At 55.8% G+C, this 22,924-nt stretch overlaps 1 protein-coding gene across 2 annotated transcripts in view; it reads right to left on the minus strand.

Annotated features, from left to right (window-relative positions):
• The window catches only part of LAMC2 (laminin subunit gamma 2), a 32,165-nt gene that overhangs the window by 6,901 nt on the left and 2,340 nt on the right, over positions 1-22,924 (minus strand). Inside the window, exons 2-18 of one of the 2 annotated variants that reach the window (XM_026101102.2) lie at positions 21,699-21,770; positions 21,162-21,304; positions 20,549-20,826; positions 13,134-13,346; positions 10,593-10,722; positions 9,374-9,472; positions 8,511-8,647; positions 7,491-7,613; positions 6,668-6,857; positions 6,244-6,356; positions 5,690-5,908; positions 4,455-4,631; positions 3,406-3,639; positions 2,171-2,307; positions 1,132-1,285; positions 622-827; positions 242-321 (exon numbers count right to left, since the gene is read on the minus strand). In XM_026101102.2, the coding sequence (XP_025956887.2) occupies positions 242-321; positions 622-827; positions 1,132-1,285; positions 2,171-2,307; positions 3,406-3,639; positions 4,455-4,631; positions 5,690-5,908; positions 6,244-6,356; positions 6,668-6,857; positions 7,491-7,613; positions 8,511-8,647; positions 9,374-9,472; positions 10,593-10,722; positions 13,134-13,346; positions 20,549-20,633 (2,297 nt within the window). In that variant the 5' untranslated portion in view covers positions 20,634-20,826; positions 21,162-21,304; positions 21,699-21,770. Of the gene's footprint in view, positions 1-241; positions 322-621; positions 828-1,131; positions 1,286-2,170; positions 2,308-3,405; positions 3,640-4,454; positions 4,632-5,689; positions 5,909-6,243; positions 6,357-6,667; positions 6,858-7,490; positions 7,614-8,510; positions 8,648-9,373; positions 9,473-10,592; positions 10,723-13,133; positions 13,347-15,242; positions 15,481-20,548; positions 20,827-21,161; positions 21,305-21,698; positions 21,771-22,924 lie in introns of those variants that run through there. The other variant, XM_064515585.1, reaches the window with a different exon arrangement.

Below are 22,924 nucleotides of genomic sequence, written 5' to 3' on the forward strand. Positions count from 1 at the left end.
CTAGGAACAAACTCTGGCCAGAAAGAAGCTTCCAAAATATGCCACCCAACACCACTCAAAGGAAACAGGGACAGCTTTTGAGGTCAGCAAAGGCAACCCAGCAGATGCATGTTCCCCTGCACAGAGTTCGTGGGAGCTGCAGCCCCAGGGCTAGGTAAGGTCCCTAAACAGGGGGCCCCCAGAAGGGTCTCAGTCCCCTTGGCCTTTTCTCTTGGTTTGGCCAATACAAGGACTAACTCACCTGTTGGCTAATCTCAGAGCCTCCTGGGCCAGGATCAGGAACTTATTTGAGCCTCCAGGAAAGTCTGAAACTGGAATAGTCTGAGGATAGAGGAAGAGAGGTGTGAATGCTCTTCCTTGTCCTCATTTCTGATTTAGCAATGAAAAAAAGTGCCTGGAGCATGTTAAACCTCTAACGCTCTCCAAAGATCCTTGCCAGCAGCTCCTCATAAAAACAGAGGTTCCCAGCCCTATAGCAAGGGGCCAATAACATTGACCAGAATTGCTCCTCTCCTTCCAAATTAATGTTATAACTGGAATACATTAAATTCTGACATCTCCACAGGCTTTTTCAACCTGGCTGGGCTGGACTAAGAGTGTATCACATCAGGATGCTCTTACCACTCTACTCAGAGTGGCTCCACTTCGGTCCAGGTCCCCCCTGGCCCTCTCCAGCAGCCGCCGGGTGTCCTGCACCTGTTTCTCATACTGGTTCCCAAGAAACCTCAGTCTCTCCACTGTTGCCCTGATGTCATCCAAGCGGCTCTGGTAACTGGACTCTTGCCCCTTCATCCTGGATACGCGACTTTCCAGAGATTTGTCAGAGGCTGGCAAGATGGTGAAAGAGAGGCAGTGGTTGGATAAAAACCCATTTCTTAGCAAAAAGGCAGCTCACTGAAGTAAAAACCCCCTCCAGTATGACAGGTCCCTCCCTCCCTGCCACGCGAGCACACGCGTGCTTGTCAGTCCCTTGCTGTGCATGCGCTCAGGGAAGGACACGCAACTGCCCCAGCAGGTCATCTCTCAGGAGACCCATCGCTTCCCCTCCTCTCTGCTGAAGCACGCCAAGGAGTTGGCCGTCTCCCCCTCCCGTTCCTCCAGCCCCATCCCGGCAGAGCAGCTGGGTGGTACCTTGTAGGCTCAAGGCTTCTCTGAGGATGGCTCGCAGCGTCTCCTCAGCCAGCTGCATCTTCCCCTCCAGCTCCTCGCTCCTGACCCCGCCGCCAGCCTGCACCTCTGAGAAAAGCAGCTCCAGCTCCTGCAGCTGCTGCAAGTACAGGTCCACCTACGAGCAGAGCAGATCAAACCAGTGAGCAGGACACCGAACCCAAGGCGTGAAGGCCAGGGCATGAGCCAGATCCATAGTTTAGCAGCAGACAGGGGATGGAGAACAGAGTGACACCTCATATTTGGGATGAATAAGGCTTGCTGTGGGGCACATCAGGCCAGCAGTCCTAGAAGGTTCTGTCAGTTGAATCACTGATACAAACACAAACTTCACGCACAGCCTGCAAAATCAGTTTTCACTCTCACAGGGACAAGATGCTGGAAGATAACTGTGTTTCTGCTCCCCTTTCTGTTCAGTCACTGCCTTGTTGCTCGCAGCCGTGACCAAGGCTACCGCTTAGAGCTGGCAGGAGCACAGCGTCAGAGACTTGCCTACCGGCTGCCTGACGGCAGAGAGTAACCAGTTCTGGGCTACGCGGATCTGGGCTGGCTGCAATTGCAGTGCCTAACTTCTCAGTATACAGCAAGAAAGATTTAGCTCTGACAGAAGCAAGCTAAGCACTTCTGAATAAATTTCCACATTGTGCGTTGGAGGAAGAAAGAGGAAAACCCAGGAAAGAAGAAGAATCTCCCCTTCTGTCTGACTGAACATCTCCCAGGTTGAAAGGTCTCTGCCAGAGCAGAGCTGACAGGAAGGCAACAGCTACAAACATAGGGCCCACATCTGCCCCGCACTGTTTGCAAGCAACATGCCAGGTCTTGTCGGAGCTCTCCAGGGGAGGGCAGCTCATCTGCCCCATTTCTGAAAGGGAGAATTTGCTGGGTCCCATTTCTGTGTAACCTCTTTGCAACTTCTAGGTTTGCTCAAAAGCACCAGCATAGCTCCCTCTCTAGAGACCCGGGATTGTAGCGCAGATGCTGAGGCTGACAAACACGTACTCACCTGTGCTTTCACCTGGTTGTAGCAGGCCGGACACTCGGTGTGTTCACAGTTGGGGCCCTCAAAGCCAGGCTTGCAAACGCAGCTCCCATCACTTTGGCATTTCAGGGGCTCGGCACCAACCGAGTTGCAGTTGCAGGCTGCGAGGCACAACAGCAGGTTGAAGGCAGCACGGACTCAGAGGAGCATTCCTTCACTTCAGTCCTGGCACATTTCTCCACCCACTACCCTCCTCTGATTTCCTTCAGTCTTGTTTCCCCACCTTTTATCCACAGGTACGGCCTCCACCCCTCCAGCCATACCACCTCCAAATGTGCTGCTGTCACGTCCGGCACCTTCAGTGCATCTCTCCTCCAAACCTTTCGGCTGTTTGCTTTTAGAAGAGGTTTTAGCCTGCCCAGTGCCTTGCCAAGAGGCCCTGGCAGAAGCTAACAGAGCTGTTATGGTCACCTTGCAGCGCTCCTGCCTTTGGCTGGAACCAACAACATGCAGGGTGACTGTGGCAGGGGCACAGCGCTGCTGTAGATGCTGTGCTTAGGTAAGCTGAGACTGCAATCATTAAAATCCTGTGACTGCTTTTTAGAGTCCTTTTCCAGCCTAGGAACCCCCTCCGTAAACGAATCCTTCCCATACTCTGGTTCCTGCCCTTGACTTCCACTTCCCATCATCACCAGCAGCCACCTTCCCCAGGCCTTTGCGAGGCTGACGTACGCACAGAGCTCAAATCCTGCTTAATCTTCCTCCCCTCAGGAATGTACACCTCCTTCCCACACTGCTGGCGCTTAACAGAAACATTAGCTGGCTCGGAAAACACTGGGAGTATTCAGCGTCCCTTGGCTCCGCTCTCGTAAGGGCTCCGAGTACAAACGCCAGCCGGCACCTCTGCAGAGGGCCCAAGGCTTTGTTCGAAGCCCAGAGCAAACAAGAAAAGCCGCAAGGCCAAAGTGCAAATGTCCTTTTGCAGTCAACCTTCTTGCGTGCCAGCAAGGATTTCCCTCCCATCCCCGGTTCCTTTATTTACATAGGCACCTCCTCCAGCACAGGTTTGTTCATATATGGCAAGAGTGGGCCCTCGGGAGCTGCTTTACGTTCCCCAGGTCTTGCAGAGCCTCAGGAGCCATGCTTTGGACCACACGGCTTTGGGCTTCAGCTGGTGGGAAGAAGCCTCCGGTACTGAGGACAGCCCCTCACAACATACCCCCAACCCCACGTGCACGCTCTTCACAGGGCATTCGTACCTCTGCACTTGTCTGCGGGGTTGGGGGCCAGGGGGTTCCCGAAGAAGCCGTCCTTGCAGCGGTCACAGTAGAAGCCAGCTGTGTTGTAGATGCACTTCAGGCATTCACCGGTCTGGCGGTCACAGTTGCCCACGGCATTGAGCTCAATGTTGTTGTTACACTGGCAGGGCTGGCACGGCCTGGAAGCTGGGGGGTCTCCAAAATAGCCATCGGCACAATACTCGCAGTTGGCACCTGAGAAAGGAGAGACAAAGCAATGGCCATGCTCTAGAATGAAAAGGAAAGGCCAAATAACTCCCTCTGCCCCGCGGAGGCACAGGCACGTGGCCTTGCTGTGCCCCGTGACGCCAGGATCCACACAAGAGTATCTTCCCTCTCTTTGAGAGGGACCGGCTCTTCCCATGCGGTGAAGGGCAGGTTCACAGCTTCCAGAAATCCGAGGAGTCAGCCTCTCCCAGGAGACCCCTGCCCCCAGCCTCTCCCAGCCTCTCCCAGGAGACCCCTTGTCTCCTACCTCTGCTGAGGAGAGAGAAGGAAACAGGGGCTGGGGAACAGAATTTAGGCAGGAGTGTGTCTGCAGGCTGCCAGCTCTGACACACACAGCACCGGGCAGGCGCTGGAAAGCTGAGTGTAATGACTTACCTTGGGCAAGTCACTTCCTATATTTTGTGTCTCCGCTTCTCCCTCTCGTCCCTCCCCTCCCCACCAATCATGGACTCCATCCATGTTTAGACTACAGCTTCTTCAGGGCACGCGCGTTTACACACGATGGATCCTGGTGCTTTGCTGAGACGCCGAGATACAAACCAAACGGTACTCGAGTGGGGAAGCCAGGCTGAGAAGACACGATGACCTGCCTGACATGGAGCGTCCTGGAGCACAAACACCTACATCTCATCCTGAGGCAGAGTAAAGCCCAGCCCTGCTCTGGGGACAGGCTAATATCAGGGCCCGCTAAAGGAACACCACCATCTTTCATCCCACCCCTTTCCAGCACCACCAGGCTCTGGAGAAAGGCTGACCGGAAACAAACTCAACGAGGACGTTACCAGTGGCTCCGGGAGGGCAGCCATCACAGACAACTTCTCCGCCTGGCGTCACGGAGCAGCTTTGACCACTTTCGCACGGGCAGGGCCTACAGGCCGTGGGATACCGCGGGTCTCTGTAGGAGCCAAATGGGCAGCTGACACTATTGCCCACGTTTTCATCTCCAGAGTAACATTCACCTGCGGGAGAAAGGGAAGGGCCTGTGACAGCCAGTGTGCTCCTACCCCTTTTGCTCCTCAGTAGGACACCTTCCACAGCTCCCCTGGGTGCAAGACCCCGCCTTGCGATCCCTCGCTGGCGGTCGTGCCGCAGGACCCCAACGCCCCACAAGCACCTGGGCTTCCCTGGAGCGCTGCAATCTCCCTGGCCTGTCCACGTACCCAGACACACTCCTCTTCTCCACTGCTCAGTCCTTCACACTATGGCAGCGCTCACTGCTCCTGCCACAGGACAGGCTCGGAGCAGCACACTGAAGCTCCGCTTTTCTGCCAGTCCCGGGGGCGTGCAGGCGAGCTGTGACTGCTTAGAGACGTGGCTACGTTGTCTGGGATCACGCAAGGCCTTGAGGTCACGACATTCATGATAAAGATGGGTGGATCTTTCGTAGTTGGTACAACTCCTTAGGAGCTGCAAATTCCCTTCTTTACCTCCTGTTCAATGCTTTCACACCTGACACTCACAGCGAGAAAACAGGACTTGCCATCTCCTGGAAAATGCTAACAGCTTAACTTCAACTTTTCACTTTGAATCGCAACAGAGCAGGGGACATTTAGCACCCACAGAGGGAGATTTTGAAGGGGGGATGATTTACGACCCACCAAATCAAGTCAATTTTACCAGGTAACTTTGAGTTTACATTGCAATACTGTGAGCTATTTTAAGACGACAGGTAGTAAAACTTTTTCACATGACTTACTCATAATATCTATTTGCCCAATGCTTATTTTTAGGTAAGAAAAAAAGATTTTAAAGCTATCCAGACAGTGGGAGATGTTTCTGTCTTTGCAATCAGCACACTCTGAACTAGCTTTGATTCTAATGCATCTGTTTCTGTGTTTTTGGCAGCAGCTCTTCTAGGTTTTGGGGAGTTTTACGCATGACGTTTCCTGCACTCCAGCCCACATCCCCAGAGCCAAGTATCTGTCCCCGCTCAACGCTGCCCTCTGTACACCCAGGGCACGGCGGTTGCCCTGCAGTCCCATATGCCCTAGTACCGTATGGCCGCGGCTTTCCTTACCAGTGTCTGGATCACAAATTCCTCCCCCCTGGCAGTTGCACAGCACACAGATGCCAAAAGGCCCCAGGCTGGAAGCCTCTCTCCTGTACCCAGGAGCACACCGCTCGCAGAACTGCCCCTGGTACCCCGCGGGACAGCTGCAGTGCTCCACCCAGGGAGCGGGCGCTCCGGGCGCGGGCTGCGCCGACACCAAGGTGATGTTGTCGATGTAGCCTGTGCCTGGAGGGAGATGCAGCAGGTTACTCACAGCACCAGCAGCTCCAGTCCAAACTCGTAGCTTGGTCTGCCAGCTCCCCTTGCCCACACCTGTGATCTGTACAGGTTACACACTTAACTACAACACATGCGGGCAGGGTGACTGGAGCCAAGGCTTTTCTATTCCCACTCCTTGGCTGTAGGCATCTTGTTTAATCTCTTCACAATTCAACTTTGCCCAGTTAGGACAAACTTTTTTTCTTTTCTTAAACTTTCTTCCAAAGTTAAATACTTAGTGTCTCCAGCAATGAAGAGACCTAAGCCTTGTGCTATCCCCTTGCAGCTCTTTCCCCGCTTACTGTACTCTCCAAACGTGGCTCGGATCCAGAGCGCTGTCAGGTTTCCCAGCAGCCTGCGGTATTCAAAGAAATTCAGCCTTGGGCTCCACTTGCTGCTCAGGTGCTCATCCAACCTGCACGTGGGACCAGACAGAAACAGAAATGTGCAAGAAAATGAAAATGAGATTTCCTGGCTGCTCTCTCCCATCTGCCTCCTGGACCCAAAGCTTTGGGGGACAACTTCTATTTGTGTGTGTGGCTGATACTGAGCAAAGCATCCACCCCGCCTCAAGACAGGTCACCTGCCACCCCACTCTCAACGCAACCTTGCCATTCCGGAAGAAAAGTACATGAGCTGCATCCAGTCCAAACTAGGCAACTATTTAAGCCCCCTCCTTCCCACCCAAACACCAGAGGCGAGAATCCCAAAGCTTCAGCCTTTTACCTGAATGTGTATGTCTCGCTGACGCCACAGGGCAGGATCTTCCCATGAGGCAAGAAGGGGGCAGTGACCCTCAGGCCATCTCCTTCCAGGACCACATCGTGTGGAGAAGGTTGACGTCCCCCTCGATCCAAACGATAATCAAAGGAGAGGGTTTGGCCATAGCTCAGCTGCTGGTTCCCAAGGAATTTTGCTGGCAAGGGAGAGATCAGATGGAAGAAATTAAAAGTTTAGGATCTTGCCCTCCTCCTGAAGACTGAGTTAATGGGGTCAAACCAAGCACAGGGAACAGGCGATGCCATCTGCGCCATCTGCCACCGTCCTCACCTGTTTCAGGAGATGAACGCAGACACCTCCCCTTCCCAGGGCAAGCCTTTTGGTCTGTCCGTTCCCATACTAGGGCCCCCAGACCCAGGAAAGCGCATCCACAACTGCTTTTCCCTGGACAGCAGCCAGCGCCATGCCAGCTTCCCCTGACCACTAGAGAGAGCTCTCTGCCCAGACCCCATGTTTTCCCTTGAAATCAGGCTCTACCACAGCCCCAAACTCCCTTCTCCCACCCCACGCCCAAAACTGACCCTAGCGGTACCACTACGAAAGGGCAGTTCCTTCCTGCCAGCTGGCACATGCCAGGGGCTGGCCGACAGAGCCAGGCTGAACAGCTATTTGGACCTTATTAGGTGAATTTTCGGCTGAGCTTCTCAAGACCTTGCAGGGTAGCAGTGCTTTAGCCTGGAGAAGCAGCTCTGGGCTCAAGCTGATTTCCCTGTATGATGCTCTCTCCTTCGCTTGTTCCCCTGCACGCACCCAGCACACCCACACCTACCAGGTGCCATGAAGTACATAGGTTCTGATGTCCTCGCTGCGACAAACACGTCCTGATGGCGTGGAGACCACTGGAGCTGGGCTGGGGACCCGCTTTCATGGACACCTCTCCAGCCTTCAGCGCCTAGAAGCAAACACGGAGAAACCCGCCTGCGTCAGCACAGATAGGCGAGGGCATTGCCAGGATGGCAAGGGCAGCGGCTTTCTCAAGCTGCATCTAATCAAAACTTGTGGCCCCCTATCCCTTGGCCCCGAGAGGGCAGCACTACCCCCCCTCCCCGGCTGTACAGACGCATCTAACTGTGATCAGTTATGGTCTTCACAGTCTACTAGCCTCTTATTCTAGATATCCCAGGATGGGCACAGGGCTATCCTGCCAAAAAGCAGAAAAGGCGTAACAAGGCACGCCTATACTCTCTCTGCCCTTGCACCGTTGCTGCCTACGATCAGCAAATCATCCCACAGACAACTACTGTCAAAGAAGAGGGACTCCTCTGACAGGGCTCCTAACCAGATGGTTCTCTAAGTCAAAGACAACACACAACTGGATTAAACACCCTTCAGCTCTGTTTTCACCTATGGTCTTGTAAATGCTCTCACTGCACCTAAAGCACAGCTGGCAGACCCCAGCAGCAAGCCCACCGACTGCACGTGCTCGCACTCGCCAGTCCACATCGCCCACGGTGCGCGTATCTGAAAGGTGGCTAGGGCAAGTGCATGAAAAAGCTGAATATTTGACAGTGTCTCAAGCACCAGGTGAAGTGTTCCCCAAATATTTCTGAAAAATGCACACACTGCAAGTAGGAAAAGTATGTCAAGTGCCTCATGAGGCAGAACACACTCCAGCTGCGGCGGAGGGATCGTTTGCAACAGTGACACTACACAACAGCTGGCTCTGTTATGCTCTTGCACAATAGTTTTCAATATCTCTGTCCCTTTCTCGGGGGAATTTGAAGGATTGCAAACACCCCTTCATGCACAAAACCAGGAGCTATGTGGATGCTCTCTGCTTGGGCTTTACCTTGCTGGAAAGTGGAGGTGATTTTATAGACGCTGTAATTCTCAGAACTGACGCACGCAGCTGAGTGCCCGTAGCAAAAGCATGGGGAACATCCCGTGGGATTTCTTGCATCCAAGTTATAGAAGTTCTGCTTGCACCTGGAGAAAAGATTGCTATGTTTAGTGTCTGCTTTGTCCTCTTCTGCCAACGCTCAGCGCCACACAAACCTACGTGCAACGCAGCAAACCCAAGGACGGCTGTGGGCACGGTGTCACCGCATTTCCGCTTACTACCGGACTGGGGTAGCAAGGCAGGCCCTGAGCTGCGGTGAGGGGCCTTTCGCCTCCCAGCGACCACCCGTGAAAGGCGCGGGTGCCGCAGAGGGTGCTGGGCCCTCCGGCTGCGCTCTAGGAGAGCCGGCCTGCTTCGTGCCACGCAGCTCCGCTCCCAGAATCGACTAACGGTGGCTTTCTGCTGGGTGTACGTGGGGTGCCAGGGTGAAATTGCAGAAACAAGCCCTGGGGACCCTTCCCGCACGTTAGTAGCAAGCTAGGGGGATGTTTCTCAGTCTCCTCCCCGTGCAGCCAAGCCCCATGGCCTGTGTGGCAGCAGGTCACTGCCAGGCATGAGGAGGCTCCCTGGGGCCCGAGCCGGCAGCCGCCGAAGGGAAAGACAGGGCTGAGGCGGGAATGGTGGAAAGCCTCGGGGTTGCTGGCAGCCCTCGAAAGCAGAGTCTGGCGCACTGCACTTCAGACGCCGGGGAGACGCAGCCGGGGCCCCCGGGGAACCGAATGGGCTAACAGGCCAAGAGAAACGCTTTGGGGCCAACTAGAAGTTGCTGCCAGGGAGACGGAGCACAAACCACGGAGTAATCAGACTCCCACCTGTCACATCGCTCCCCGGTCACGCTTGCCTTGCAGACGCAGCGACCCGAGACGCAATCGCCGGTGCTGCCAGCTGGGTCACACTCGCATTGCAGACTCCTGCAACAGGGACAGCAGGAAGCCCCAGGTGACTTCCAGTTCGGCCTGGGAGCTCAACGCACCTCACGCACTGACGGTACAGGGCACGGGAGAACTGGCCGGCTACCAGTCCCCCGCTACAGGGGGGAAAATCATCTGGGACGTCTCCTTTAGTAACACGCTTGCAGCAGTATGGGAGCCAGGTCGAGATGGCGCCCAACGCCTGATGCTACGGCCCCAGGACACCCCGGAGCACTAGACTGCAGCCATCACAGTGCATCTCTTTAGGAAGACCCACCTACAAGGGCGCAAGGAAGCTCTGCTGAGCTCCTTCAGCCTTGGCTGTGCTCCAAAGCCAGTCGTGCCCTGGGGAAGAGGCAGAGGGCTCAGGAGAAGACAAGGCACAACAGCACAGCTTCTGGAAGATGCCCTTCGCCCCCGCCCCTCGCCTGCAGCCACCCTGTGCCTTTCACCCAGCAGCACCGTGGGTTCCCCAGCCGGGGGTGGGGAGGGCAAGGGGCACCCAGGAGCAGGGGGATGGCGGGGTCTGAAAAAGCTAGGGTGGGAGGAAGCGAGGAGAAAGAGGACATGACTCTCGGGAGGCTGAGCTAAAAACAGTTTTAAAGATAAAAGCAGCTCCATTTAAACAAAGATAGATGTTCTGGTACGGACTCTTCTTAATTAATCCCTGCATCCAAGAACACAATTTCTATACGCACGTGTTTGCACCAGGACGGTACTCACGAGCGACAGTAATGCTGTGCAGGCATGCACGTGCAGCCAGGTTTTATTTTACGGGGCTAGCCCGTCTGCTGCCTGTTTGTGTTATCCAGAGAACAGAACAACCACTCTGGAGCGCTGTTCAGCCCTTATTTTGATGACATGCGGTGGCAGGGAGCTCTGCAGGCTGGAAAGGAGGTCCAGCTTCTGCCTCGGCCTGATCACTCCCAGAACGGCAATGCAGTTCAGCTCACGGTTATCAGCGGATTTGACAAGCGAAGCTGGAAAATCAGCTGCCTCTACGCGGGCTAGCAGCAGCCAGCACTGCTCTTTACAGGCACTGGGAGAGCTCTGGAGATCAGCCCAGAGAACGAGCTTTCCGCGCTCCAGCAGGACGACGCGGGCGGTCGCCAGCACTTACTGCCCGTTCCCCCGGCACCCGGCCTCGGAGAGGGAGTGGAAGCCCGGCTGGCACTGGTCGCACTTCTTGCCCATCACTCCGGGTTTGCAGCTGCACCGGCCGTCGCTGTCGCACCGCGGGCTCAGGGCACCTACGGGGACAGGCAAGGAAGGTTGCAAGCGGCCCCATCCTGGCTACCCTCCGCCGGGGCGATCCCAGCGCTCCGCCACGGCCCTCTGGGCGATCGATGGAAAATTCAAAGCTGCTTTTCCCACAGCTGCTCTACTCGCTTTGGGGCTGACGTACGTGGAACGAGGCGGCTCTGGGCGGTTGTCACCCGGGAAGGGTCAGCGTGCCGAGCGGCGCCCTGCTCGGACAGCAAACGCGCCCGTTCCAACTGCTGCTCCGCCGCAGCTCCCCGTCCTCCCCCCTCCGCCCCACGGTCACGGCGCGGTGCCGGGACGCCAGGTCTCCCTGCTAAAATGCACTCGGCCTCCCAGCAGCCGCCGGAGACCTCGAGGTGATCAACGCGAGCAGGGATCGACTGCGTGCCCAGGGCAGGGACCCTCTTCCCCGCTGTAGGGCCGGGGTCACGCCAGGGGACGAGGCAGACCCCGGGGAACGTAGAGCAAGCGGGGAGTTGTCTTTTCGTTGCCAGATCCACTGCTGGTGCACACTGCGCGACTTGATTCCAGTGCAGCTACGAGGACGCAAATGTTACGTGGCTGAGGGCCGTGGCATTAAACAGCGTTTTCCCACGTGACGCCAGCGTTGTACCCTTCTCCCGACCCGGCAGGCTCCTTCTCCCCGACCTACCACCGCGCAGACACAGGCACCAAGCGGGGAGGATGCCGAAGCCGAGGGCACTGTCCCTGTCCCTTCTGCACCTGAGCATGGGGGACGTTCAAAGTGACGTCCTCCCTCCAAGGACTACTGCTCTGCACCTCTTGCCGCACGTTTTTTTGTGTTCGCAGGTGGCTCCGGCGATCTGCTCGCCGCGGTGACAGACTTGAATATGTGCAGCATCGCAGCGCAGGACTTGCAAGCTATCTACTCGCACAGCCAGCTGCGACCTGACGAACGCGAAGCAGCTCTCTCTGCGGCAGCCATGTCTCACCGCAAGAGCCACGGAGAACACCTCAAAGCTACGAATCCTGTCTCTTACCGCTGCAGGCTGTTGCGCACGCTCCGGTTGTTATTTCCTCCTGAAATGGCAGCAGAGTAAGAAGCAGCCAGCAGCGCTGGGGAGGCTGAAGCTTTTTTGTCTATCCCAAAGCGCAGCAGCACTTTGCATTGCCTCGGGCCCCGAGGCACGACACTGAACTCAGGAATTACCCTTTCCCGGCCTTTGCGGACCCGCCAAGCACCGCGGCAGGGAAGCCACGGACCTGACTCACGAAGCTGGGTGAAAGCCTCAGCCCCCTTCATCAGGGTTTGGCTACGGCCCGCTGCGACAAGGATACAAGCGGGGAGAGACTAGCAGTTCCCTGCAGGGCGGCTCTCAGCTCACGTCAGCCCTGATCAGGACAACGCGCTGCGTCAGGCCTTGGGCAGAGCGAGCAGGGTCCGTCCCGGGAGGGCAGGCGGCACAGGGCAGGGGCACAGGCAACGGTGGGTTGGAAACCCTGGTCACAGTCTGCAGCTGCTCTGAGGTCTGAAACGCTGAGGATCGTGGCCCAGCAGAGACAGAGAGGGCAGAGCGCCGAGGTGCAGCGGACCCTGCTAGAAGTCACCTCCGCGCCCGCGTGGCCCTCAAGCTCTGAGCAGCTCCAAGGGCGGCTGGCTTCAGCACACGCGGCAGCTGGGACGCGACGGCGGCAGGCACCAGGACCCGCGGTACATCATACTAGCACAAACCAAAGCGGCCAACGCAAATACAAGCCGGACAGGGATTGCTCGACTGCCGTAATTCAGTTCCAGGCTTGGCCTCTTTAGCGTGGTGCTGCCTAAAAATAATCCGCTGCCCCTTGAAAAGAAGCAGGAATGGCAAAACGCAGTACTTCTAGCCCACACCGCCAGAGAGACCCATCGAATGCCACGCTGGTCCCTAAACTGCGCCCGAAGCCTCGTCCGGGCACCGAGCTCTTCAGGAAACACCCGGTGTGACAAGGGCGGTGACAAACGCCTATGGTTATGGCAGCAACACAATTCAGGGCCTCTGCAAATAATCCCTCTTGGGCTGAGCTGGCCTCCGCACACGATGCTGTGCACGACTGGGGGTGACAGACCACCGCAGCCGGCACGGGCAGGCCAGGCTCCCCCAGCACAGCTTTCCCAGGCCCCCCGTCCTCTCTCGAATCCCAGCTGCGTGCCCTGCCTCCGACGAGCAGCGACGGAGGGGTGGCACCAGGGCACCCCGCAAACCTGGGCTCCCTCCAAGGGCACGGGCAGAGCGGCGGTGCCAGGCGCACCCGGGGACCACGCGCCACAGCTGCCGGTGCGAGCGGCACGGCCCGCGGCCCCTTTGCTCAGAGGCACCAGGATGAAGCGGGAGCCCCGGCGCGGGCGTATTTTTCGCCCCCGCCCCCGCCCCAACCGCTCGCCCTCCCCAGGGCCCGGTACCTTGCGGGTGGCAGCGGCAGGGCAGGCAGCAGTCCTCCCGCCGCCGGCGGAAGTGCCCCTCCTTGCACCTCTCGCAGCGGGCGCCCTCCGTGTTGCCCAGGCAGCTGAGGCAGCGGTACCCGTTGCCCGTCTCCCTCAGAAGGTGCCAGTCGAAGACGCACCGCCTGGACATCCCGTTGCAGTCGCACACCGGGAGGACGGCCGACGACAGCCCTGGTTGAACACAGGCGACGTTTAGACAGAAAGGTACCTGCTCGAGAAGCCGAAGCCCTGCAGCTATCCAGGGAACAAGCACGGGCAACGCAAACCTCCCTTCTCGCTCCGCTGTAACGAGCCTCGTCCCATACCCGAATTCACGCCCTTCCCCTCCCGGTCCCAGGGCACCTCCGCGCTTGCCGGGCAGTCGGCTGCGCTGGCTCCGTCGAGCACACGTGTTGCTGAGCGCGGCGCCGAGACCGTCCCAGAGAGATTTTTTCCAAGCCCAACGCCGAGGCTAGAGCTTGGCCAAAATGCACCAGACGGTTACTCCGAGCACTTTGCTCCCAGTTGTTTCCAGGACAAACATGAGAGAGAAGGGCAGGGTAAACACGGGTCTTGAGCATGCTTTAAGTCTGTTCTGTACTTCAAAGACGAGACTGAAACAAGGGAGCAGACAGAAGAGGAACCAGGTACCAGGGAAGCCGCCACGTGGAGCACAACAACCTGCTGGAGGGCTCGAAACGCCGCGTGGAGCCGGGAAACACAGCAGGGCCGTCAGGCTGGACGGGCTGCCCAGCCCTGCGAGCCGGGGATGCTCCCGCGGGAGCCGGACGGTGCTGAGGACCGGCCGCGCGCGTATCGGCAGGGCTGGAGAGCGAGGAGGAAAAGCAGCAGGAGGGGCGCATCCCACCCTGCGATCCGGGCCGCGAGCGGCACGCTCAGAAATCGCCGCCCCTTCCCAGCCGCCCTCGGCGAGCTCGGCCGGCTTTGCCCCCCGAGCGCCTCTGCTGTCCGACGAGGGCCGCAGGGACCCGGGGAGCCCTCGGCGGGGAACGGCGCGGCGGGCAGGTGCAGGCCGGCTGCCGGGCGGTGCCTCAGGTCCGGGCACGACGCTTTGCCTTCCGGCCCCGGGAAACATCCCCGCGGACGAGGCGGCTGCCCGCGCTGATCCCACCCTCTCCGCCGGGCCCGGCGGTTGAATGGCCTGGAGCTCAGTCGCTGCCGTGGGCCCTGCCGGCAGGCGACGAGAAAGGCGGGCGGAGGCTGGCCCCCCCCAAAGTCAGCCCTGCGTGCCCCTCCGCTGAGCGTGACCCACCAGGGACGAGCCTGCCGAGAAGCCGAGCCGCGCGGAGACCACCTGCGGCACCTTCACGAGACGCGAGCCCTCCCTTAGGACCGGGCAGAGGGGGCTGCGCCAGGGCCCTAAGCACCTGCACCCCGGAGAAGCTCCCGGATGTCAGCGAGAACAATCTTCTCTGCGATTCCTGCAGTTCCACCACCCCTTTGCAGACTGCAGGTTCACCCCGGCCGCCGCCTCGCAGCCCTCCCTTGCGCCCTCGCACTTGTCTCCGCACGCGTTTGCTCCCCGGAGGGCCCCTGCCCTTCCTGAACCGGCGACACGCCGGCTGCACCCACGGACTTGTAGGCACACACACAACACCCGGACACTGTGTCTCCATACACGCTCTGCACGTTACTTCCACACGCTCTGCAACGACGTCTGATTTTGTTATTTACACATCTCGAGAAAGACAAACACTGAGCCAACCCGCTCCGGAGCACGGGACAGCCGGGGCTGGGAAGCCGCTCTCCCAGCTTTCCGCTCCAGAGGCCTTTAAACACAGTGAGGTCTTGGAACAAGCAGAGGGGGTGAAGCCTTGGTCTGAGAAAGGCGCTGGGAACGTCACCGTTGGCCTTAGGGAAAAGGGGGAGATAGCACGGGACAGCCGGGGCTGGGAAGCCGCTCTCCCAGCTTTCTGCTCCAGAGGCCTTTAAACACAGTGAGGTCTTGGAACAAGCAGAGGGGGTGAAGCCTTGGTCTGAGAAAGGCGCTGGGAACGTCACCGTTGGCCTTAGGGAAAAGGGGGAGATGCCCACTGCTCCGTGCCCCGCTCACTGGTACTCACACACCTCCGGAGCGTCACAGCGATCCTCATCCCGAGCACCAGCAAGGCAATAGTCAGGAAACGCTTTATACGCTAACGTAACGCTGCAAACGTAGCTCCTCAGCAGTTGTGCAGACTAAAGCCCGTAAGAAATCTCCTCCTAGTTCAGATACAGAAATCCCTTCCACGGGAGGCAGAGGACAAACACCCTATTACCGTGCAGAGCAGCTCCCCTCGCCTGATCAGTCACGAGCTCCCTTAAAGAAGGGGTGAAACAGAGATCTGCAGCCCTACCTGATTTCTTACGTGATTTTATACTTTGTATCACACTGCTCCTGACTGTCTCCTTGCCCCAAGACACTCCCACAGTATGACTCCAGACCTTAGGAAGTTAGGCACTTTTTTTAAATTACCATCTCCCCAAAACTTGGCTGGGACACACAGGCTGCCCAACCCCTTTGCATGCTGCTACACGGCAACCGCCCAGAGTAACTCGTACCCTCCTAGACACCAGGACCTGGAGCCCTCCAGGCTGTACGGCTCTACCGGCAGCCTCTGAGCACAGCCGAATTCTCTCCGGACTGCTCCTGGTTGCTTGCCAGCTCTAAAGCTTTCACCACCGTCTATGACCAGAGTGAACTAAGAAGCAAAACCTCAATAACATTCACCAGGTGTTTCCATCCAGGTCTACGCTGCAGCCTTCCACCCAGTTGAGCTAGGAGCTCAGGGGGATGAGGAGTGACCTGCGACCAACAGAGCTCTCCCTGCGTATACCGATTAATAGGTAGGTAAAAAAGTTGTGCTAGTATTTAACAGATAATTCTCCCCCTAGAAGAAAGGCTACATCTGCAACATCAGTCATGTGCTTGCTGCCAGCACACACGGGTACTTTGCATCCCATGAAGGCCAGGATGGACCAGACCTCTGGAGAGCGGAGGGGCAAGGATCTCGTCAGAGATGCTGCTCTAGCCCTTCTCTCTGCTGCAGTGCCCAGGTCTTCTCTCAAAGCCACCCTAGCAACTCTCATCTACTTGCCAAGCCCTCAGTTTGCAGGGCTACGCTGTTCAAGAACAGAAAGCTTTGTTTTCAGACAAGACTCCTGGTTCTTTGGCTTCACTGGAGAGAGCCGATGTGGCCAAGAGAACAGTTCGGAAAAACAGGCAGAAGGAAGAAACAAGCTGAGGGGAAAAGCAGGATCTTCAGCTTTAGGAGGGAGCAGAGCTTGCTGAAGAACAAAACACTCTGAAGCTGTTTGGAAAGGACCATCTCAAACCAGCTTCTAGCATACGTGAGCCTCTATCTCAGAGAAACCGCTCACCGTCAGCCTCCTCGGGCCCCAAGGACAGGTCTGAGCTGCCCAGCCCCTGGCTGAGGTCCTCTCCAACAGCGGGGGGAGGTGGATGACACTCATGAGCAAGCAGAAATCTGCAGCATGGATGTGGACGGCGATTTATACTTGTGTGTGAGAAGACTCCTCCTTCCCAGCACTGCTGGGGCACAGCTTCGCTCTGGGAAACAAGCTCCCTGTCCTCTCCATTTGCGAGCCCTGGGACCACGCGAAGCCTTCTGCTCTCACTCCTGAAATATGCAACGCCCTGTGCTCACACGTGTGCACAGACAGATACCCTCACACACCCATTAATATACACATACCAGACACATTTAGCAAGCAACAGCCAAGAAAAAAAGATGACCTCATATGCCAGTAAACAGGGATGGAGATTTTCCAGCTCCAGCAAACATATTTCCTTGCAGCCTTGCTACCAGGAGACTGATCCAACTGCAGAAGTTGTTCTTCCATCCCAGCCTGCTGGAAAGCAGAGGTCTGCAGGTGCAGAAATCCTCCTCTTATGAAAAAAAGAGGAAAAAAATAAAACAAAACAAAAGCCTAGAACCTCAGTGAACAGCACTACTGACTAAAGTACAGAGAGAATAAAAACCATCGCCCCAAAGCAGCAGCACAGAACTTTCTCAAGGTATTTCAACTTGCCTTTAAAGTGTGACGTCCCCTCAACCCCCCCATTAAAGCTCTCTAATTCCACCCACACATCATCTGACGGCTCCGCATAATCTGGAGGGTTTTACTGGGTTACTAAGTTACAGGCATGATTATAACCCTCCCAGGGAACAAAAGTCTTTCTTCAGGTGTTGCTTTAAGGCTGAAGCATGTTAAGAGCCAACTCTCCAGCCTTGGCATGGATTCAGGTCTCGCTAATATGTAGCCATTTAAGATGCTATTGCAGATTAGTGCTACAGCCTCACCTATACAGGCTGCTCCTCTTGCTGGTCTTCTCTGGAAACCTGAGAGCTAAATCAGCTTAATCTTTGCACAGGGTTAAGTGCTAGAGTTACTAATGAGATGGAGCACTCAGGAGCTGCAGGGAGAGGAGGGCTGACTGAGGAAAGGATCCTTTCTCCAGGCAGGTACCCTGAGGCCCTACCTTGGGGAATTCAGTTCTCCAGCTGTTGTGAACAGACTCCAGAGGGAAACTTTGCAGCTGGAATCCTTCAGCACTGGGTCAGGATGAAGGAGGTCCAGGGCTCACATCCAGCAAGACATCATTCTCCAGATTTCCACCCAACAAAATAAAGCGTGAAAAACATTCGCTTGCTGTGCCGATACAAACTCTAGCAACAGAAAGGCAGCGAGAAGGGGACCAGCAGCTCCTGACCTCAGTTACTATCTTCTGAAATTCTCAAAAATAGGAAGTGAGGCTGGCCCTAGGTCTGAGAGGCATGGATTTGGTAGCCCTACGCACACAAGCTGGTCTGCAACGACCCCTTCTTTCAACAATAAATCAACACCGGTCTGCACGCAGCGAAGGCACCACGACAGCGCAAGCTGTGCTCCACTCTGGAAGTCTCCAGCCAGTCTCCTCCTGCTCCCCTCCTGCAAGATGCACCGGGCGATGCTGTCGGGGCAGTGACCCCAAAGGCTGCTTATCATCTGCTGCTGCAAATCTTGGGTTTCCCCGTCGCAGGACTCCACAGGTTTCTTGCTCCGCGAAGGTCTGCCGGGGTCTCCTGGGGCCCCAGCAGTATCCTTCACTCGTTCGGCAGGGAGAGACCGTCTTGTTTGCGCCTGTGATGAACGGGCTACGTCTGGCCCTAGCCATCAACAGCACTGCAACTTCTCTCCCTGACATTGGGAGCCAAAACCCACTATTTTTTTGTCTTATTCTTTCCTTTTTCTTGTACAGTGCAGCCAACACCAGCCCTGGGAGCGCGTGGCAGGGACTGCAGTTGGCTGAGGACCTGGCTGTCCTCCAAGCAGCTCTGCTGTCTGGTCGATCTTCCCCTGATCGGTACATGCCAAGGATTTCACCTTGGTGCCTCAAAGCTTTTCTGGAAAGCTCATCCCTTCCTCCTGTTTCCAGGAGCCATTTCCTACATCCAGACATCGCTATCTAGGGGACGAGAGCAGAACGAGGAAGAAAGGGGAGGTTTTGGCAGGCTCTGACTCCCATTTCTATACCCACGGCGTGTCCCTGCAGACAGGGCCATTACACATGTGCTTCTTGGGACCCTGTTTTTGCACATATTTGTCACCACAGCCACCTTCAGCTCAGCATGGACAGTTAGAAGGCTTAGCCTTCAAAACCAACTGCTCCCATCCAAATGTGCTGCTCAGCTTCAGGAACATCTCCCCCAGCCCCATTTACAGCAGCCCATTTCTTTTCAGGCAAGCAAACCCCCCTTTTCTTTCTGTTCTTTCCCACTTACGAGGGTTTGGAAAGCTGGGAGCCCCCCAACAGCCCAAATCATCTCAAAACCCTGCAGAACCCCCTAAGCCAAGAGACCTAGACCCACCAGGAGACGCCAGCACCAGAGCCAAGCGCCCCGACAAAACCCCCCGCGTTACGCCGCGCAGCTCGACGCACCCAGGGCACGTGTGCAGTGGCCAGGCCAGCAAGCGCACGCGCGATCACTAGCAAACGTGCACATTTACTAGGAAAAGGCTTTCTGAGCAGCTCGTGGTGCAAGCAGCCTTTTCTCTGCAACTAAATGAGAGCAAATTATTACGTAATTTGATTGAAGCGGTTCAACTGCAAGCAAAGGCGGGTTACATGTGTTAATTGCAAGCATGTACCTAGTCTGGAGAACTGAGGAATAATAATGTTAAAGACTAGCTATTTCCACATAGCCAGTGCAGAAAGTTTGCTACAGATTAGAAGTGGGTTCATCAGTATGATTTGTTATTGATTGTCACTTTTATATAATCACAGAAATAGGTTCAAGAGGCTACAGAAAAGGAGCAGTCGCCAGGAAGGGGGAGAAAAGAACAACATCAATATGTTAAAACTTCCATACAATTAAGGGTGCTATAATAATTATCCAATTAGCACGTAAAACAAATCAGATCTGCTTAAAGAAACACACTCATCCAGCACTTACTTATTTCTATTTTATTCCACTGCACTTAAATGGAAACCGATGTAAAGGACCTACCTCAAACCCAGCTAGTACGGTGAGCATATTTCAATTTGCAGCACACACAACCGCATGCTACAAAGCAGCAATATTACACACCAAACTGAAGTTGCTCAGCATATATGAAATACATACGAAGATCTGATTTTGGTCAAATATACTCTTTTGCAGGCTATCTGCAAATATGACCGGAACACAAAGACTGAATTATCACTCAGCTGAACGTATATATACACATAACTGTATTGCGCTCTTACAACCTGCCGGCCACACACGCGCGTGGCGTGTGTATCTTCCCAAATAAAAAAAAAAACACTCTTGGCCTGTCTACCAGGAGTTACTCGCCATCTCCCACGTACACGGCACAGAGTGCTGCAGGAGCTCAGGGCAAGACGCGGACGATCTGGTCCGCAAGCCTCAGGGATTTGCACAGAATATGAGCTCCCATACATGTTGCTACAACAAACTGGATGTCGGCTGTTGCCAGCTCTTGTTCTGAAGTAGCAAACGCTTTGGTTGTAAGCAGTGCAACTAAACAAATCTCTCCCAGTGCAATTCTCGTGTTCACACCCAAATCCCACCCAAGTAGCGAGGCTTTAAACAGAGAGCAATCAAGCAATTACACATAAACCAAGTTATTTAAAGGAGATGCCAGTAAAAATGGGACCATAAATGCTCACGAGGTATTCAGCTCCAGCGGAAATCTGAGGAGAAGCATTGCAAGGTCCCATTTTAATCCCGAACCCAGGAGGGGAGCGAGCTGCCTGGGACCGTGCTGTGGGACCCAAAAGGCTTGGGGTCTCCCAGCCTCTCCTGCACCAGCGCAGAGTCGAAAGGAAGCTGCCTGCAGAATCAGTTTTCCACACTAAAGCAGAAACATTTAAGCTTTTAAAGCCTCACCTTCTCTCCTGTTGGTGCTGAGGGCTGCAGGCAGGAGAAGAGACGCACCGAGGCAGCTCAGAGCCACGAGCCAGCACAGAGCCATCGCGGGGCCCCGGGAGCTGCCCGTGCAGGTGCTCAAAAGGCACGAAGCGCCCGGTCCGGGGAGCGGGAGGCCTGCGGGGGGGCTCGCGACCGCCTCGCCGTCCGCTTCGCTTTCTTTATTCCGGCGGTTTTATCAGCTCCTCCACCTGAGTCACTCCCAACAGGAAGAGCGCGTGTGCCTGGCTCTGACTCACCTGGTGAATAAGGAGAGCCCAGCCCACGGAGAGCAGACAGGCGCACGCACACACCCGCCGCAGCACCCAGCACCCTCCCGGGCCGCGGGGAACCGCGCTCGCCGGAGCGGGGCACCGCCAGCCACGAGACGCGGCACCCCGGGAGCTCCTCCCGGCACCAGCCCGCGGGTGCTGGCTCGTGAAGCGGCTGCCCCAAGACCTAAACGAAGCCACTGCGCAAAGCCTTCCTCCTGCCCGCCCTGGCCGCTGAACTCGATCCCATCTGATGTCACTTCTTCCAAGGGCAGGGTACGGAGCGGCCGGTGCGGCGCTGCCCGGACACGCGGACACCTTACCTGGGGGAGACCACGAGCGGCCTGAGCAGGGCGGACAGGGAGTGACTGATCACGGTCTCTTCATACGCAGGAGATAGGGGCCATCCGACTGAACGAGCGAGGAGAGGTGATCTGTACGCAGCTGGACGCAGACCGGGGGGACTCTGGGGATGCAAAAAAGCCTTGGAGGACTGACTGAACACATACTCGCAAGACACCTAACAGGATTTATATGATAAACTCAACAGGTTCAGGAAAGCCCCAAAGTTGGGTGGAGGTTTGCAATCATCAAGGGAGGTATCGCACACATTTGCCTGTTTTTACTTCTCCGAAGGCAATTGAGAGAAAAAATTGGTTTGGACGGGCCCTCGGCCTGACACGGTACAACTGTACCTGTGCTAGGAAAAGGATGTGGAACAGAGAGAGAGGGAAAAGGACTTGCTGACAGAGCCAGGATTAGGATCCCAGGCTCAGAGCACCAGGTCCATTAGCATTTGGCCTCCAGGGAAGTGTAAGAGTTGCCTGAGACCAAAAGGGCAGTTCCATTTTGCTCCTCACCTTTGCCTTGGAGGAGCTGTGACCGCTTCCACACGCAAAGAGGGAGACCTGGAGACATGGGTCCTCCTGTCCCTGCGTACGACCAAACACGCAGAGTTAGTTAGTGAGATGCTGGCACTTGCACGCGACCTGCAAAGCAGCCACAGACTGATCGCAGGCAAGGATGGGCCCAGGTGCTACCTCACTGCATCTCCCCTGAATACCGTCAGGGGATGCAGGCTGTCAAAAGGGAAATCCAGTGGCCCACAAACTCCAGCACCTTCAGATGAAATAAAAAAAGTCTGACGAATTTACCCCAAACCGACACTGGTTACCTTTCAGGTGACTTTGTCCACACGGGACTGAAATGAACCCACAGACAGAACCGTGCTGCTGTGCTGCTTGTTTCAGGATTAACAGACTCATCGACCTGGCTGGCTGGGGTAGTCAACATTTAGGTCCCCTTCTGAATCTCTCAAGCTGTTGGGTGCAACAGTCTCCACACAGTCCTATACCTTGAGCTGACTCACACAGCTTTACAGCTCATCGCTGGAAGTGGCGCCGTGGTGATTTCATGGGTGAACCAGCCTGAATTCACCACGTTTTCGCAACTCCCTTTGCCAAGTCTACCTCCCTCTGCTGATTGATTCAGCTATCTTTTATAAACAGATTCTTTCCTTTTAATTGCACACGCTGGATCCTAATATAGCTCACAACAAGGAAGCCAGCTTCTCTAACATGCTGATAGCATGTTGATTCTTGGCACCCAAGATTATCTTATTTGATTTTTTTTTCCCCCTCAAGTGAGACAAAAAATACAGTGTTCCCACCGGTTTGGCAGAGTTCTTATGAGCCTGCTCGTTCCTCCAACAAAACACATTTGATCTACTCTGCTGTACAGAAGCTTCTGTATATCATTTACATCAAACACCTCTGCTGTTTTCCTCCTACCTGATGACACGCAGGAAACTTTTCTCCTTCCACTTGTCAGCAGTGCTGTTATTGCAGTCCTTCCTTCTCTAGGACCTTACCCAGCCTTTCTCTGACTAACCCAAGGTCTTCAGTGATTTCTTCCTCAGAAGACCCGCTGTCCCTGTCAGGAAGGTTTTCCCGAGAGCTGACATCTTCCCTTCTCTAGCTCCTCCACGTTATTCCTCCTGCCTCACTAGTATCACCCCACTTCTCACTTGGCTTCTACAAACAAGGCACAGACACATCCCTCCCTTCTAGTCATTTCTGCATATTTA

The sequence above is a fragment of the Dromaius novaehollandiae genome, chromosome 8, assembly GCF_036370855.1.
Source record: "Dromaius novaehollandiae isolate bDroNov1 chromosome 8, bDroNov1.hap1, whole genome shotgun sequence".
Classification (NCBI taxonomy): Eukaryota; Metazoa; Chordata; class Aves; order Casuariiformes; family Dromaiidae; genus Dromaius; species Dromaius novaehollandiae.